Source organism: Mastacembelus armatus, chromosome 13 (assembly GCF_900324485.2).
Source record: "Mastacembelus armatus chromosome 13, fMasArm1.2, whole genome shotgun sequence".
Taxonomy (NCBI): domain Eukaryota; kingdom Metazoa; phylum Chordata; class Actinopteri; order Synbranchiformes; family Mastacembelidae; genus Mastacembelus; species Mastacembelus armatus.
Genome location: NC_046645.1, coordinates 6,257,364 through 6,272,944, shown reverse-complemented (window position 1 = coordinate 6,272,944; position 15,581 = coordinate 6,257,364). Strand labels below are relative to the sequence as shown.

At 41.6% G+C, this 15,581-nt stretch overlaps 1 protein-coding gene across 2 annotated transcripts in view; it reads left to right on the top strand.

Annotated features, from left to right (window-relative positions):
- Nucleotides 1–776: 776 nt before the first annotated feature.
- Nucleotides 777–15,581, top strand: part of pde2a (phosphodiesterase 2A) — a 141,005-nt gene continuing 126,200 nt past the window's right edge. The window contains exons 1-2 of one of the 2 annotated variants that reach the window (XM_026330301.1): nucleotides 777–953; nucleotides 1,046–1,168. Coding sequence is in view for 1 of the 2 variants with exons in the window: in XM_026330281.1 (XP_026186066.1) it covers nucleotides 14,443–14,501 (59 nt within the window). In the remaining variant the exon portion in view is untranslated. Of the gene's footprint in view, nucleotides 954–1,045; nucleotides 1,169–14,216; nucleotides 14,502–15,581 lie in introns of those variants that run through there. The other variant, XM_026330281.1, reaches the window with a different exon arrangement.

Here is a 15,581-nt window from a genome sequence, read left to right as displayed (position 1 = left end):
ATTAAGAAGCAAACTCCTCAGTCTGACTTGATGAAGACACACAGTGAGAGAGAGAGAGACAGGGCTGCAGGGCAGATTATGTCACTGTCTCACATTGTATAGGCGGCTGTCGCAGTAGTAGCGTCATCTGTATGGCAGCAAACACACAGTGGCTTTAAAGAAGCTTAGCACTTTAAACATTCTGACAGTTTTTTCTGATCTAGTTTGTCTCCCCCTGATCTTGTCTCTTCTTCAGCCCCCTGGGGTGCACCTTGTCACCCTTTTACTGATATTCTCATCCTCACGCCACAACAACCACTTTTGTTGCAAACTCATTGTCTTCAATCTCTCTGGTGTTGTTTCTAAGATCTGCCAAAACATATAGAGCACATTAAGTTCAAACAGTTAGGGAAACATTATTCTTATTTTGTGTTTCCTCTGAAAATCATGATACTCTTTTTCTGGAACTGAGGATGTTTTTTGTAGGTGTCCTGATGCTTCATTAAGCTTCCAAAGCTTAGGGGTCACCTGCAGATCACCAATTAAAACAAAACTTGCTTTGTTGAATTACGGTTTTAAAACAAACGTAAGAAATGGCTCATAGCGTAAAACAGCCATAGTCATGTCTTTTTATGTTTATGAACAGCTTTTATTTTCTTTTCTTTTCTTCTTAGCCTCAGAGTTTCTTAATAATCTGAGCCAAACAACAGTGCCAGTGGGCGGGGCCGTCAATCACTTCCGTTTACGTGCTGAGTGGCAGGTGCTCAGGTGTTCGCAGCAGAAAGATGCAGCGCAACCAAAACCCGAACCTTTTCACCCTTGTTGGTTTAGAGCCAGATAAAGAAGGAAGCTACCTGTCATTAAACACGAAGAAGAAGAAGGGCGGCAGAGACGAGGAACCTGCAGACAAACGTCATTATTCACCTGAACAGAGCGCTGAGTCTGCAGGACCATGGACCCAGACTTTGTCTAAGGTAAGACACGGAGGGTTTTTTTTTTTTTTAGGAAAAGACCGTTTGTTGGTGCAGCCCTGTGCTCATTGTCTGTCTGTTTACACCTGCTACAGGTGCGTCACGCCCGAACACGCAGAGCAGCGTGGCCTCATGGTCACTGAGCGTCAAACACTCAAGACCAGACATCGGGTCTGAACGTGTGGATTCACGAGGGCCCTGAAAACTGATGCACTAAGGTGAGCTTGTCCTTTAGATAAGTCAGGTCTAAGTACCTGTGGAGGCTCAGGGAGACCAGTTTTATCCATGAACCTTTTAGCAGGTCCACGACGGCCACCAGTCATTCATTGTCATTAGACAACAGTTTATTTTCACTGCCTTGTTATTTCTCATCTGTTGCTCTATCAATAATTAGTTGTCTGTAATGTTGATTGCCGTGTTATTTATCGTGTGTCTTTCTACCAATAATTGTTTGTTTCCAATGCCTTGTCACTTCTCATGTCTCATTTCTATCTAATCTAGAATTCTGTTTCATCTCCAGCTAATTAGAGGTGGCTGGGCTGGTGGTGCCAAGAGAACTGACCTTTCAGTTTTGGCTGCAATAAGCCTATTGGTTGTTGTGTGTTGATGGTGGCTGTGTCATTGTACAAGGAGGTCTGACCTGTTTTGGTTCCAATAGGCCTATTGGTGGTTGTGTATTGGAGGTGGATGGCTCGGTAGTGTTGAGAGGTCTTTGGCCTGTTGTGGTACTTAGAGGTCTGACCTGTCTGTTTTGGCTCCAATAGGCCTGTTGCTGCGCTGGGGGTGTGGCAGGCAGTGACAGGTCTGGAAAGCAAATATTTAAAGGTTCTTCTAGGTGCAAATGTAGTGATGAGTAGCAAGAACATCTCAAGTCTGGCTTCCTTTGAGACTGAAGAACTTGGCCATTAACAAGCACTTGCTCTTTAACACCACCATGCCTCTGCTCGCCTGTCTGATGTCCTTTAGATGTTCCCAGAATCAACCAGCAGGTGGCATTAGGACAGTCCTGTCGGAAGAGCTGATTGAAAGTTGTTCCTGGACAACTTAGATGGTGTCTGGATTCATGAAGAGCAATTTACAAGTTCTAATGCCACAGAGTAAAGTTTTACAGCTGATACTTTCCAAAAGTGTAAATGTGATGGACAAACAAGGCCTAGATTTTATTGTAATTGGATCAAATGGGTCTATATCTGCCTGGGCCCATCTTATCTGATTAAACAAATTAGTTCACGTTTCCGCTGAAGTCATGATGTTTGAGTTGACTCTTTCATCATTCAGAGTTTGACTTACAGTTAAGACTGGACCTGGAATTTAGATTTTAGACTTTTATTGTAGTGCATCAACATTAAAAAGGCAACAAGAAAAATCAGAACTTTACTTTTTGATTTCTTTCTTTCTAACACTCAACCATCTAGTTCAGTTTTTTGCCCTCATCCCCCATGTGAACTGCTTGTAAAATGAGACTGTTGCAGTTAAACAACCCCCCCCCCCCCCCACACACACACACACAGCTGTTCCTCACCTTCCTTATTTACACAGAGAAAAGCAAATCATCTAATCTGAGGAACTTTAACCACCAAATGTTCAAAATTTTTAAATTGCAGAATAATGCCAGTTCTGTAATTTACTGTTCATGTATATTTCACTGAAACATCACAAACGTAGTTTTTCTAACTTCATTTCATTTCTAATTCATTCATTTCATGTCAATATTCAATATGCACAAAAAATGCTGAAAAAAATCTAATATATATCAAGTCCTGTTTTGAGGGCCATGCGGCAACTCGATAGAATCAGAAAACTAGAGATAATTTTGCAGCTGATCTCAGACCTGCTGAGACTTTGTGAACCAGGCAAATGTCTAGTGAAGAGCTCCCTCTGGTCTTTGCCCTCAACACCAGTGTTCCCAGTTCAAGGCTTTTGTTTCAAACCAGCAACAAAGAAATAAGCTTTTCCTCCGTTTGTCTGTGAGTAGATGGGTCTAAAACACCGGCCTAATGGGAGGAGCTGAAACAAGTGGTGTCCAGGATGTATAAAGTCTTTGATGTTCTTTGACAGCCATAATTGGAAAGATGGTCCAATGATGGTGAATCCATGCCAGTAATATCCTGGGCTGCTTTCACAACCCACTGACGGGCTGTTTTATGGCCTTTGCTGCTGCTGTACCAGGCTGTCATGCAGTTGGTGACAGTGCTCCCTGTCGTCCCTCTGTAGAAATTCACAAGCAGTATTTGGGGGTGCTTGGTTCTCCTCAGTGTCCACAAGACATAAAGACTTTGTTGTGCCTCAGCCCCTGCTGCTGACATGTTGTCAAGCCCAGGAAAGCTCCTCAGTGATAGAGACACCCAGGCACCTTAAGCTGGAGACTCTTTCTACAGCTTCCACGTTGGTATGGACAGCACTATGGGTAGTCCTCTGGGTGGTTCTAAATAATGTCCTTGATTCTGGTGTTTATAACCAGGTTCTTATCTGCACTCCAGTTTTATTTATCTGGTGTGATTTTAGAAGAAGATTGTTGAACTGTCAGAATGAATACAACTGTTTGATATCTGGGATAATGACAGCATCATTTGCACATCAGATGTTAATTGTTGCTGCTGTAGGGAATTAAATTAACTCCAGAAATATATGTATTTCATATACACTGAGGTTTTCTGACACAGATGACAGAGTATTTGATTCTGTCTGTGGTTTTTATTCTCAGGTCTTAAATAATTGAATGACTACTGGTAGAAAGGGGGTTCCTCCAGAAAGGACGCACTTCTTCTTTTGAGTAACTCAGCATCTGTACAGGTGTTTTCTTGTTTTTTTTTTTTTTTTAGTTTTTTTTTTTAGTGGATGTACAATCTCTCAAAACTAAGTAGAATGGAACACACAGAATCAGTAGAGCTGCTGCTGTTATTGCTGCTGTCAGTCGCAGTATAATGTAGAGGTCGATCCATCCCTGACTCTCTGGTCCTGGACTCTCTGTTGGTCTCTGAGGTTCAGGTTCCTCACCAGCTGCTGTGAAACACAGAGATATTTGTTGATATCTGTTCATGTCCAAATGTAACATCTGGACAGTTTGAGCTTGGACCTAATGATGTTTGTTGCCATGTGCAGCATGTGTGTGTGTGATAAGATGTTAGCAAAATCACACAGACCTCAGAGCCTCAGTCCATCAGATCCAGTTTATCACCACAGTTTGTCCAACATGGACACACAAGGACACTTGTTCAACTTTTTACTAAACCAACTTACATTTTTCATAAACCTCCCTACATCAACACTTAAACAGGTGGACAAAAGAATTTATTCTCATATATCAAAGTCAAATTGACAATGTCCTTGACTTTTGCAAAGTGTCACACAGATGGTAATATCAGACATGGTGGGAAAAATGACATTGCTCAACACATTAAATCACAATGGCACCATTGTGCAGCAGGGGCACAGAAGGGCACACTGACCATTTCCACTGTCATGGGTAGAAGCAGAAACTGTGTTACAGATGGTTAATGTTGTAAAATTGAAGGAACAAGAACCATAAGTCACCTTATTATCATAGTGCCTCCCCACCCCCCGCTCATGGGTCTCCCAGATTTTGGTCCCCAAATGTTGACAGGTATGATGGTCGCAGAGCAGGCAAGTGAGGCCTTCATTTCATACATCATATGTCTGCCCTTAGGATCACCCCTCTGAGCACAAAGCAGCATCAGTATTGTTCAGGGAACGAGAGAGAAAATAGAAAGACTGGGCAGATGATGTAGCCACAGGGTCTTCTCTGTGTGTGTGTGTGTGTGTGTGTGTGTGTGTGTGTGTGTGTGTGTGTGTGTCTGTGTGTGTGTCTGTGTGTGTGTCTGTGTGTGTGTGTGTGTGTGTGTGTGTGTCTGTGTGTGTGTGTCTGTGTGTGTCGTTCTGGGTTATGCTCTCAGTGTTACATAAGCTGTTTGGGAAAAGGGCTAAGCTCTGGGAGGGAAGGGGGTGTTATCAAAAATACAATTTTCCGGGACTGAAAATAACACAGATTGTATCCTAAGTTACAGAGACAAGCTACAGTAATTCTGCCGTCTATTCCCATTACCATTCTCCAAACTTCTCTGGCAGTTTTTTTTTAATATGTGCAGAACTTTTGATGTTGTAGCATAATCCTCTTTTCTGTCCTCATTTCTTCCACTTCTGCAAAATCACCACCATCATCCCTTTCTCTTCTAACTTCATTTTTTGTTACAGTGCATCAAATGTGCAGTGCAGTACGTTGCTGTGTGACACACCAGCTGTCTGTTAAGCCATAATGACATATCAGCTTCGTATGTTACTCTGCCCTTAAGGATAACCCTTACTTTTCTTATTGATACAACAAATGTGAAATACCATAGAGATCATTGTGTGTTTGGTTTTCTGGTAATTACATAGAGAATAAGATGTACTGCTTTGCTTAATGTTATCTTACCGTTTCCGACTTTGAGATTTACCAGCACAACCAGTTATCCTTTTAAGGTTTTCCTCCAGGCAGAGCAGGTTTTACCCAGTGTTGACTCTGTGTTGCTCAAAGGACAGAGCAGTTGTAATGGTAATTTCAAATACACAGAAAAGCAGAAAGGTCGTCCAGTGTGACTTTGCTCTGGAGGTACTGTTGGTGGTGGTTTTCTGTGTTAGCCAGTAATTGATTATAACAAATAAGGCAGGAAAGACAAGTTGGTTCTTAAGTGTTTGTTTTACCAGAGCATGTTGAGCCAAAGCTCAGTGAATGGCTTTGTTTCATCAGACTTGAGTCACACTGACTGCTTTGGACATGCCGGTTAAACAGGGCTAGACTGTCCCTAGATGAGTTGGATCAGGTTTTTGGAGAACTGTCCAAGATGCCCAATGGGATCCAGTGTATTGAGGGTTTACTGCAAATATCTATGGGCTCTGATTTCATCTTTCGTGTCCTCGCAAACTTATTGACATGAGGTCAGAATAGACCCTGTCCAAAACCTCTGTCATGGAAGCAGCTGCATCACTTTATGGCCAGGAGGTGACCGGTGCTTGTTATGGTGGTAGCCAAGGACAGAGACCATCCAAACTGGTTTGGCATGGACTCAGCAGAGAAAAACCAACAGGCCTTAAAGGCAACAGCTGAAGTAACTGCAGAAAAGAACAGAGATCCCACTTACATGCACCATGATCCTGGCTATGGATGAGGACTTCAGGGTAGTTATATACCAGTGATGCTAGAAGATATGAGTAGTAACCATAGCATGAAGTATAGATAGTACCTTTTAATAGTATACTTTAAGTTCCTGGCCCACGTTGTAAACATTTTTAGAATAGAATAGACTTTATCATTGTACACATGCAATGACAGCAAACAGGGATATATGAACATGTGTTGTGAACAATCCAGACTAACAATGTCCCGTCTGACTTCATAAGTCTAAATAGTCAACACCAACAATGTGAATTATTTACTGAAGCATTATAAATAATAGAAAATACAGGCAGCTATATACTCTACAAACAATGATCATAACCAACACAATCAACCTTTATGTCCACAACATGTACAGATGGGTTACAATCATGTTAGATTATTCATTTTGCTTAAATGATAAATAATTTGTTGATTGACACGGAAATACCCAAGAGTGGACGGTAGCAGCTGGGACAGATGGGGACAAACTGGAAGCGTATCAACACATTCCTACAGTTAAGTGGCATTATGGCAACAGGGATGAACATGGAATTAGCACTGTGACTTGTTTACAGGATTTTGCAAATGTAATTGCATTAATATAGCTTCATGATGTTTGTCAGCATTAACACCAGTTAAATACCTGAGCATAGAAATAAGGTTGACAAACACTGCTATCAACGAACCAATATATAAAAATGGATTTGAGCAGTGTGCATACCAGGCACTTTTTTGAAGTACTGTATATTAATGGAAAGATAAGAACAATTGTATCATCTGATTTCCTATAATTCGTGCTGCAAAGTTAGCCAGCAGCCATCTGGCTCCTCTTGAAAGACACACAGTTCCTCTCACATTCAGTTATTCACACACACACACACACACACACACACACACACACACACACACACAAAACAAACTCAGTGGGAATGACAATCTGAGGTCGTGTAGTCAGAGAGAGGATATAATGACAGGCCTGAGTGACCATAACTCCCAGATGATGTAGCAGTCACAGCTCAGTTTTTCTCTCTCTCTCTTAAACACAAACACACGTTTACACACCACTGACAAGGGGATGATAATGTTCTTTTATTTAAACCTGGAGAACGAATGTATTTCTCTTCTAGGCATTTGTATCAGCAATCTCTGTCCACTAAATTCACTCAGTTCATAGAGGGCAATTAAATAAACTCAAAAGCAAGATCTGGTGTTCCTGGTGATAGCAGGGCAATTGTGCTTCCCTCCTGCTGGGTTCAAAAGATTTCCTAGATTATGTATTAAAGCCCAGCACAATATGTGGTGCTGTTTGCTGGCTAGGCCCAAAGAAATGATGTTCAAGCTGTTGATGCAAGGAAAATGAAAGGATGAACCCTTGTGCTGGTAATGCTCACAAGAAAGCAGCAGGTTAAGCACATGACTATGCTCTGTTGACTTTGTGCTGACAGAAAAGTCAAACACAGGAGATTTTGTTGAAGAGTTTCCATTGGAGATGAAGTACTGTATGATGTTGCAAAATGTTATGTTGCTTCCAGTGAATTCTTCTGACATAATGTAATAAATTTGATATTCTCCAGCGTAGTTAGACAGGGCTGAGTAAATGTAAGTGAATGTGGACTGTTTTACACAGACACATTCAAGTCGACTACATGCAATTGTGCTTGTAGCCCCGAGCTGGAGCAAAAACTCCAAAAGTGGAGGATGAACACTTGGAGAAGAGGCATAATTAGTTTTGGAAAATTCAGCCTTGTGCTGAAGACAACACTGGGCTACTAGTCACTGTGATAAAACCTCAAAATGTCAAGTGAAGGTGGAAGATAACGCTGTGTTTGGGTAGCAGTGGGAAGAAGCTGTCGTGTGGTGGGGATGGCAGGATGGCAGAACGAAGGAAGGAAGAAGGAAGAGAGAGGAAGAAACTAAAGGAGGAAGGAGAGGGAAAGATGCAGGGACTGTGGGCTACAGGAAGGTATTAAAGCATGCACTGCAGGGATGGAGAGAGGAATGAGAAGTGAGAGGAAGGCACAGAGAAAGGAGGGGATTAAGATAAGAAGGGATAGATAGGAGTGAGAAATGTCTGAAAAGCATGTGTGCACAACAGGAGCTCATCAGCAGTCATTTTTTCCCCTCATCAGCTCTTACATATTTACACCAAATCAGATGGTATGTATTTAAATATGACCCATATGAGCATTGCTACAAGGACTCATGACAGATCTGGCTTCTTTGATCCATGACTAGATATTGGTAGGTTTAAGGAGCTGGAGTAGCTTTAATCCATTTTCCTGTACCGAGGATGAATCCCATGATAATATGTATGTGAAAGGGGGCCCTCATAATGATCAACTGAACTTCTCACCTGATTGTAGTGTCAGCTCTACAGAGCATTTTAGCATCTGTCAGCTCATTGCTTGGGTCTTATCAGTGTTGACTACAGGAAGGTATTAAAGCATGCACTGCAGGGATGGAGGGAGAAATGAGATTTTTGATTGATTTTTAGCTATAAATGAACTCTGAAGCAAAAAGCAGAGCACAAGTTAGCAACTATGCGTGCACATATTGGAACATTTAGCAGTTAACAAACCAGAGATTTCTTTCAGCAGCTGGTGCAGACCAAAAACAGATCAAGTGGGGAGTGCATATTGGACTAAAGTTCACCAGGTGGCCAGAAACATGACTCCAGATGAATAATAATATTACCCAGTTTGTGCTGGATGTGTCTAAATGCAAAGATTTGTCTTTTACTTTGACATGTCAATTTAAAACCTTATGAAATGTGTTGTCTCCTTGTGGCAAAAAATTGGAAATTGAAGATTTAATGTTTGTAAAGACAAAACATTATACGAGCACAAAAATATTACTTCTGGCTTTGTGAGAGTTGAGTGAATGTAAAGCTGTCTCCTCTCAGGATACTGGTCTGTTTAAATGCTAGTTGAAGACGGACTGAATATTCCTGAGCCTTTCCTTTCTTCACTACAATCTGTTTTTTCCTTTTGTAATGTGGACCAGTGGAACTGCTGCTTGTTATTTGCTGCTTGTTATCAACCTGGCACGAAGTGAGCACAACAAGCGAGAGAAGAAGTGAAAGAGGGTGTGGGGTTGTGTTGTTTGGGAAAGGAAATGCATTTTGCAAGGTAGGATTGTTTTCGTGCCAAAAGCCACCACTAAAGCTGTGTGTATTTGTTGAGAAAAGGAAGTGGATGGAGTCAAACAAGACAAAGTGATACAAGCAATAAATGCACAATTGAAAAATCATCCACAGCTTTGTCCGGCACACGGTGCATGATTTGAAGCTGCTCCAAGTGATAGAGCACATAGGTCTTTCCATATGAAGTGCAGGTAACGACAAAGTGCTTTTCACATATTTCACCCTTCTGTTTTTGTCTTTATATCCTAATATCTTATTGACAACCATATTGTTGCTCCATATTTCTGCTGCAGGCGCCGTAGCTCACAGCACTGTCTTCTAAAAATCTGTATCAGAGCTGACCTACAATATTACTGTTTCCACTGATGATGTATCAGTGTTTCCACTGATATTGTAGCTCAGCACAGAACTATCTAACAATCAGGCCATGGACACAGAAAGGATCATAAATAATTAAGTGTCTGTTCGGTCGGCACTTTCAAATTCCAGGAATCGGGCTGCCTATAAATGTCAGTAAACACTCCTGGTTGAGGACAGAAGGTCCCATCAGGTTCTGATGTAATCAACTAAAGGAGATAATATGGGAGCAACTCTGGGAGCTCAATCAACAGAGCCATGACATGGTTTGCTTTTGTTGCAGAGCTTTATTCAACAAACAATAAGATTTTTTTGTTTAATGGTCACTAAACATGATGTCAGGGATATTGTCTTTTCTTGCTCTTTCTTGACCTTATCAGATTCACAGAGCTTGAATCTGGTAGCTGTAGGAGACTCAAGACGAGCGTTGACTATAGGGGTAATATTGATTTCACCGAGCTATAAACTGAAGCACACCTCACACTCTCTCTGACCTTTTATTTCCAGATTAAATCATGATATATTTCACTGCTTTTCACATTCAACACATTTGATTTGGGCTCAGGGGGTATGAAATGTCTTTGTTTAATCTTATGTAACAAACAAATCAGGTTTTAATGAAGGGAAGACTGCTCAGGGTCACATTAATGGGTCGCTTCAGTTTGAATCACATTAAAAATAGTTTTAAAATGAACAGAGCATGTCTGGCTGCTTTGCTCATTAGTTTCATCTTATTTGCAGAATCAGCTCTGTGCAGTGTGTTTGAGTAGAAACTGGTGCACCAGGAATTTTCTGTCTCATAAAAATAAGCCTCACTACACTTTATTGCCGAGCACTGGCCATACACTACTGTCACATTACAGCTGCTCCTACTTACTATCCCCTTCGCTGGTGGAGAGCATTTCATCTTTTATTTTCTCGTCAATGCTGCTAACACTGTTGGTTTCTTAGTCTGATCTACCTTTGACCGTAGGGGGTGTGTCAGATCTACCAAATATTGGTGTCCCATGTTCTTCAGCAGTTTGCATTTTACTGAGATTTTGGCTTTAAATGAGAAGAAAAGTTTCACTTTTGTTGTCAACTGCTACAAGACAAAAGGTCAGCTTTAGATAAACTTCAAGCTGGGTGTTAAAGCCAGAACTATATATATCAAAAGTAATGAAGAGAATAAAGAGCAAGTTTAAAATCCTTCTGAAGAAATGACATTGAAAACCTCAGTGCTTTGGCTCCACTAGTGTTGTGGCTCCATAATGCTGGTCTATCAGCTGGTCCAAATCGTAGACTGTAGGACTATGGAAAAGCGAAGCGAATATGGGGCTGCCTTCTTGCTTTTATTTTTAAATATTTCACAACTAGATTCTTCACATATGCTAATCAAAGCTATTAATATTCAGAAATACACCAGTTGTTCAAACACAATAAGAAACAAACTTGACCACTTGTTTCCGAATCTTTGTGATTGTGATCTTTGGGAAACCTTTGTACTTTCATTGACTCATATCCCATTTGCTATGACAGAGGGGTGAGGGTTTTAAACCTATAGTGCAACCAGACAAAATGAATCACAAAAGCAAGAGGCAGGCACCGTATTCATGATATGTTGGCTTCTGTTTTGTACAGTGGGAGGAAGTGGTTACACTTCATCCATCTGTCTAGAGTACAAACTGACAAAACATTAGCATGCTAACACACTAACATAGTGTTCGTGGTAAACATTGTACCTGCTTAAAAAAAAAAACAGCATGCTGAAGTTTGTCTATAGATAAAGCTTATATTGTCAAATATGCCTGTTTAATCTGGAATATTCTAACAAGGTTTTGACTTTTTGATGAAAGTATGAGATATTTCAGAGATATAAAAAAATAACTGGCCTTTGGTTCCTTACAATGACGCTGGGGTCAATTTAAAAAAAACATTCAAACAGCTGCTGCTGTTAATTTATTGATGCTAGAGGAGTACACTTAAAAAAAACACTGGTATAAATACTTGCTCCAGCTGGTGATGAGTGTCCATTGCAGACATCTCTTTGACCTGGCTCCCAGCAGACTAACTGTCTGTTAGTGCCCACACTGACTGATTTCAATCCAGGGTCCTCGGACCTCGTACAAGAGTCCTGCTGGACGGACACACACGAGCACATACAAGTTGAGGATGTTGAGACACAGCTGAGGACCATAGATCTTTATGCCAACACACCAGACGTGCACATACATTTGCATACACACAGAGGCAAACTTGACATGGCAGTGCTGAAGTTCAGTCTCCCTCACTGCTGCAGCTCTCTTCTCCTGAGCCTTTTCCTTCATCCTCACTTTTGAATTATTCTTCTTTTCCTATCTCCATGTCTCTGTCACACGCTCTTGTTCTTCTCCCTGTGTTTTTTTTTTTTTTTTTGACAGCTGCTGCTGGGTGACTTAAAATGCCTCTATTAAAACTGCAGTGCTTTTCAGACACTTTACACCCTCTGTGTTTACTAAATTAGTGTTTAATAAAAGTGCCACACGCCTACATTATCTTGGGGCACGGGGCTACTGTTTAAAGCATCTGTGTAAGCCCTGTGATTGTGATGAACATGCCCAGTATTTATCTAGATGCATAAAGGACTGTGAGGATGCAGCAACACTGGGATCTATTTACACTGACACAGCAGATCTGATTTTTGGACCTCTTCTGGTCTTCCTCTATTACCATGAGATAGTCTGGTTTGAATCAGATTTGATCTGTTTAGACAGTCATATGGAGATCATCCACATGCTGCAAATTATAAATAAATGTACTTTCTGCTAGGGTATAAAAAACAGCCAAAGCCTGTAACTACCAAACAGGACATTGAGGTCATGTCCTATTTTTTTGATGTCACAAAAAAAAACATAATTCATCTGATGGATGGACCTGTACAGCAGTACTGTATCAATTTGTTTTCTATGTTTTAATCCAGTGGTTCCCAACACAGGGATCATTTCTGCTGCTGATACCTACAAAATGAATTTGAGAGGTCACAAGATGATTTAAAACGATGGGGGAAAATAAAACATGTTATATGTTCTAATATTTTTTTACATAATTTTACATGTAACAATAAAAGCATTAACACTAGAAAGACAAAATCTTATTGGTAATCTCTCACAGGGAATATCCACCTGTAAAGTCCTTTGCCATCCTGGCACTTTAGGTGCTTTGGTAAAAGCCTGTAGACATTCTTGTTTGAGAGAAATGATCTGCTGTGCTGCAGCACAATATTTGTTCATTGTGTTATACTGTAGATGATAAAGCACAGGTGTAAGTGATGACATTAATAATGGCTGTATTTCATTTAGTTGTGCTAGTTCAAGGCTTGTGGTCCTGTGCATATCGGTTCAACAATACTGGTTTACTGACTCACAATGGCATCATAACCTCAGTAATATTATTATTTACAGGTGTATCTTCTTGATTTAAAATGTGCCTTTCCCTGATGAGGCCTGCAGTTTTGTAGTTTTTACGGACTTTGTTTATTTTAAAGTAGATTTTCAATCTTGGTCTCTTGACCAGCGTAATAATAAAACAGCTGTTGAACAGAGAACTTGTTCTGTGTCAAACTAGAAAAAGGAAAATATGAAGGTGTAATACATAATCAAAATGTAAATACACCACCCGAACTTAAAGCACATGATTCAAAACTACTTTGTTTCAAAAAGTATGAATATTTTACAATAGTGAACATGAGAGCAACTGTCAAAGTTATACAGAAGTTTTGTTCATTCACACAAGTGTTTGAAATTATGACTGATGAGGCTGATTAATCCCTAACTCAGGTTAAAGTTAAACTATGGTTGAAAGTTCCTCAGGTCATGAACTAATGTTGATAGAGGTGATGATGATCATCATCATCATCATAACCACATGCAGCAGATCTAACAGAAGTGTCAGTCAGTCTTGAGTAGAGGCCTACTCAGGTAAGATAATTGAGAACACCTGCCTAAGACCTGGTGATTTAGATGCTGTTTAATATTTGTTTGGACTTCCTCTACGTCTTGTGTGAACGGGCCTTTGAAACGTAAAACACGTGACATCTGAAGCCACAGGTAGGACATTTAAAAGGCTGAAATATCAACAATCATTGCTGTTGTGGTGATTCCCTGCTGCTTTCTGTGGTGCAGCGGAAAGCCCATATAAGGCAGAAGAGAGAGGCTCTGAGCTGGACCTTATACCTGTCCTGTGATAAACCCTGCGGGGTGCAACATGTGGTTTCTAGTCAAACCGTGCCAGCACGAGGCGATAAGATCTCATGTGTTTGTGAGCAGAGGGTCACGTGCAGGCTTGTTCCAGATATATAGCAAACATGCAGCGGGAGTGCACGAGAGGAGCGTGCGTGCTGGGAGTTGTGCACGTGTAGCTGAGGTGTGAAGACACTGTGAAAGTTGGATTTTCAGAACAACACACAACTTTCATTTCCACGGAGGAATTAGCCGGTGCACGCGGAGTCAGGTCCGGTTTGACTGACGCGTCTTTGACTGTTGCGTCCATGTGGCGTTGGACGCGAAGAGACACCGGCTGAGCTCCCTCCCTCCCTGCTCAGTCGTTATATTCTCCCTCACCCCAGCTCGAGTATCAGTTACCGGGTCCCGACCAATCCCCGCGCGCTGTCAGAGCTCGAGAGCAGGCAGCAGCCGGCGGAGCCCAGAGCGGAGAGAGGCAGGCGGAGCAGCACACACCCAAACACATCTCTCCATCCGCATACACTCCTTCCCGGTCACCCCCTGCAGACACACGGGCAGCTCCCTCTCCTCCTCTCCTCCTCTCCTCACCCTGACTGCAGCTGTTCGGGTGCACCGGGGAGGCGCGAGGCAGGATGCGCGATGGGACAAGCGTGCGGACACGCGCTCCTTTGCCGTAGCCAGCCGCCGTCCTCCGAGATGTAAGTGCGTCTCTGATAACTATGCATGCCGCCTGTACTGTTGGGTCTTTCTTGTGACTTCTGCACACAGCGCTGAAACTGAGCGGCTGGAGAGAGATGGCGCCTGGCGCTGGTGTAGTGGGAGTGTGTGACCTGCTGGGTGTCATTATTCCCCCTCACAGCGATACAAAAAGCCCATGTGAACTGTGTCAGTACAAACCCCCATCACTACAGGTTGTCACAGTGCGTCTACAGGCAGCTCTAAGACTTCAGTGACCTTATGGTGCCTTTGCATCTTGTAGGAGATCAGCACTCCTTTGGGACAGACGCATCTGTTGAATTTTGTCTACAAAAATGATGTCAGATTGTTTTTTAATGGGCTGAATTTGATCTAACTATCTAAAAACAGTCACTCTCCAACAACCCATCAGGTGCCAGGTTGTGGAAAAAATATTTTTGATTGATTAGACTTTTTTTACCTGGAAATGAGCTGCACGGGAACTGTGCCAAAATCAATTTAAACAGCTTATTAAGCATTTATTAATTAATTGCCAGCCTCTGCAACAGCTTTGTCACCACAAAGGAAGAATAAACTCTGAGGGGTTTTTTTGCCCACAACCTGGCAATTCATAATCTGTTCTTATTATTGGCTATAACAGATTTGTGAGGCATTAGCAGATGATTTCTGAGTGACTAATACAGCTTAAAGAGTTCCTCATTAGAAAGTTTTGCCCATGTAACCCAGACATTTGGTTGATTTTCAGATAAACTCGAAGATCAGTCCTTCATGCTGCAGTTTTCTCATTTGAAAGGCCAAAATGCAGCATGACAGAGGTTAAATTAAGACTGTGTAAGTCCACTCTGTGTCCTGAGGCTTAGTCATGAAAAGCTGACATGAGATGGCAAATATACTCCATTTATCAAAAGAGCCTGATATGATAGTAAGTACAGTTTAATTCAGTCAGCCCATTGTTGCATGCTCTCCTAGTGTGTGTTAATGTATCAGAGACGTACTCATTAAACTCTTAAGGTGATTGCTGAGGCCATTATTTGCCTTCTGTTGTATGGTGTTGCTGGTTGCCATGCGTCTTCAAAGCGGCA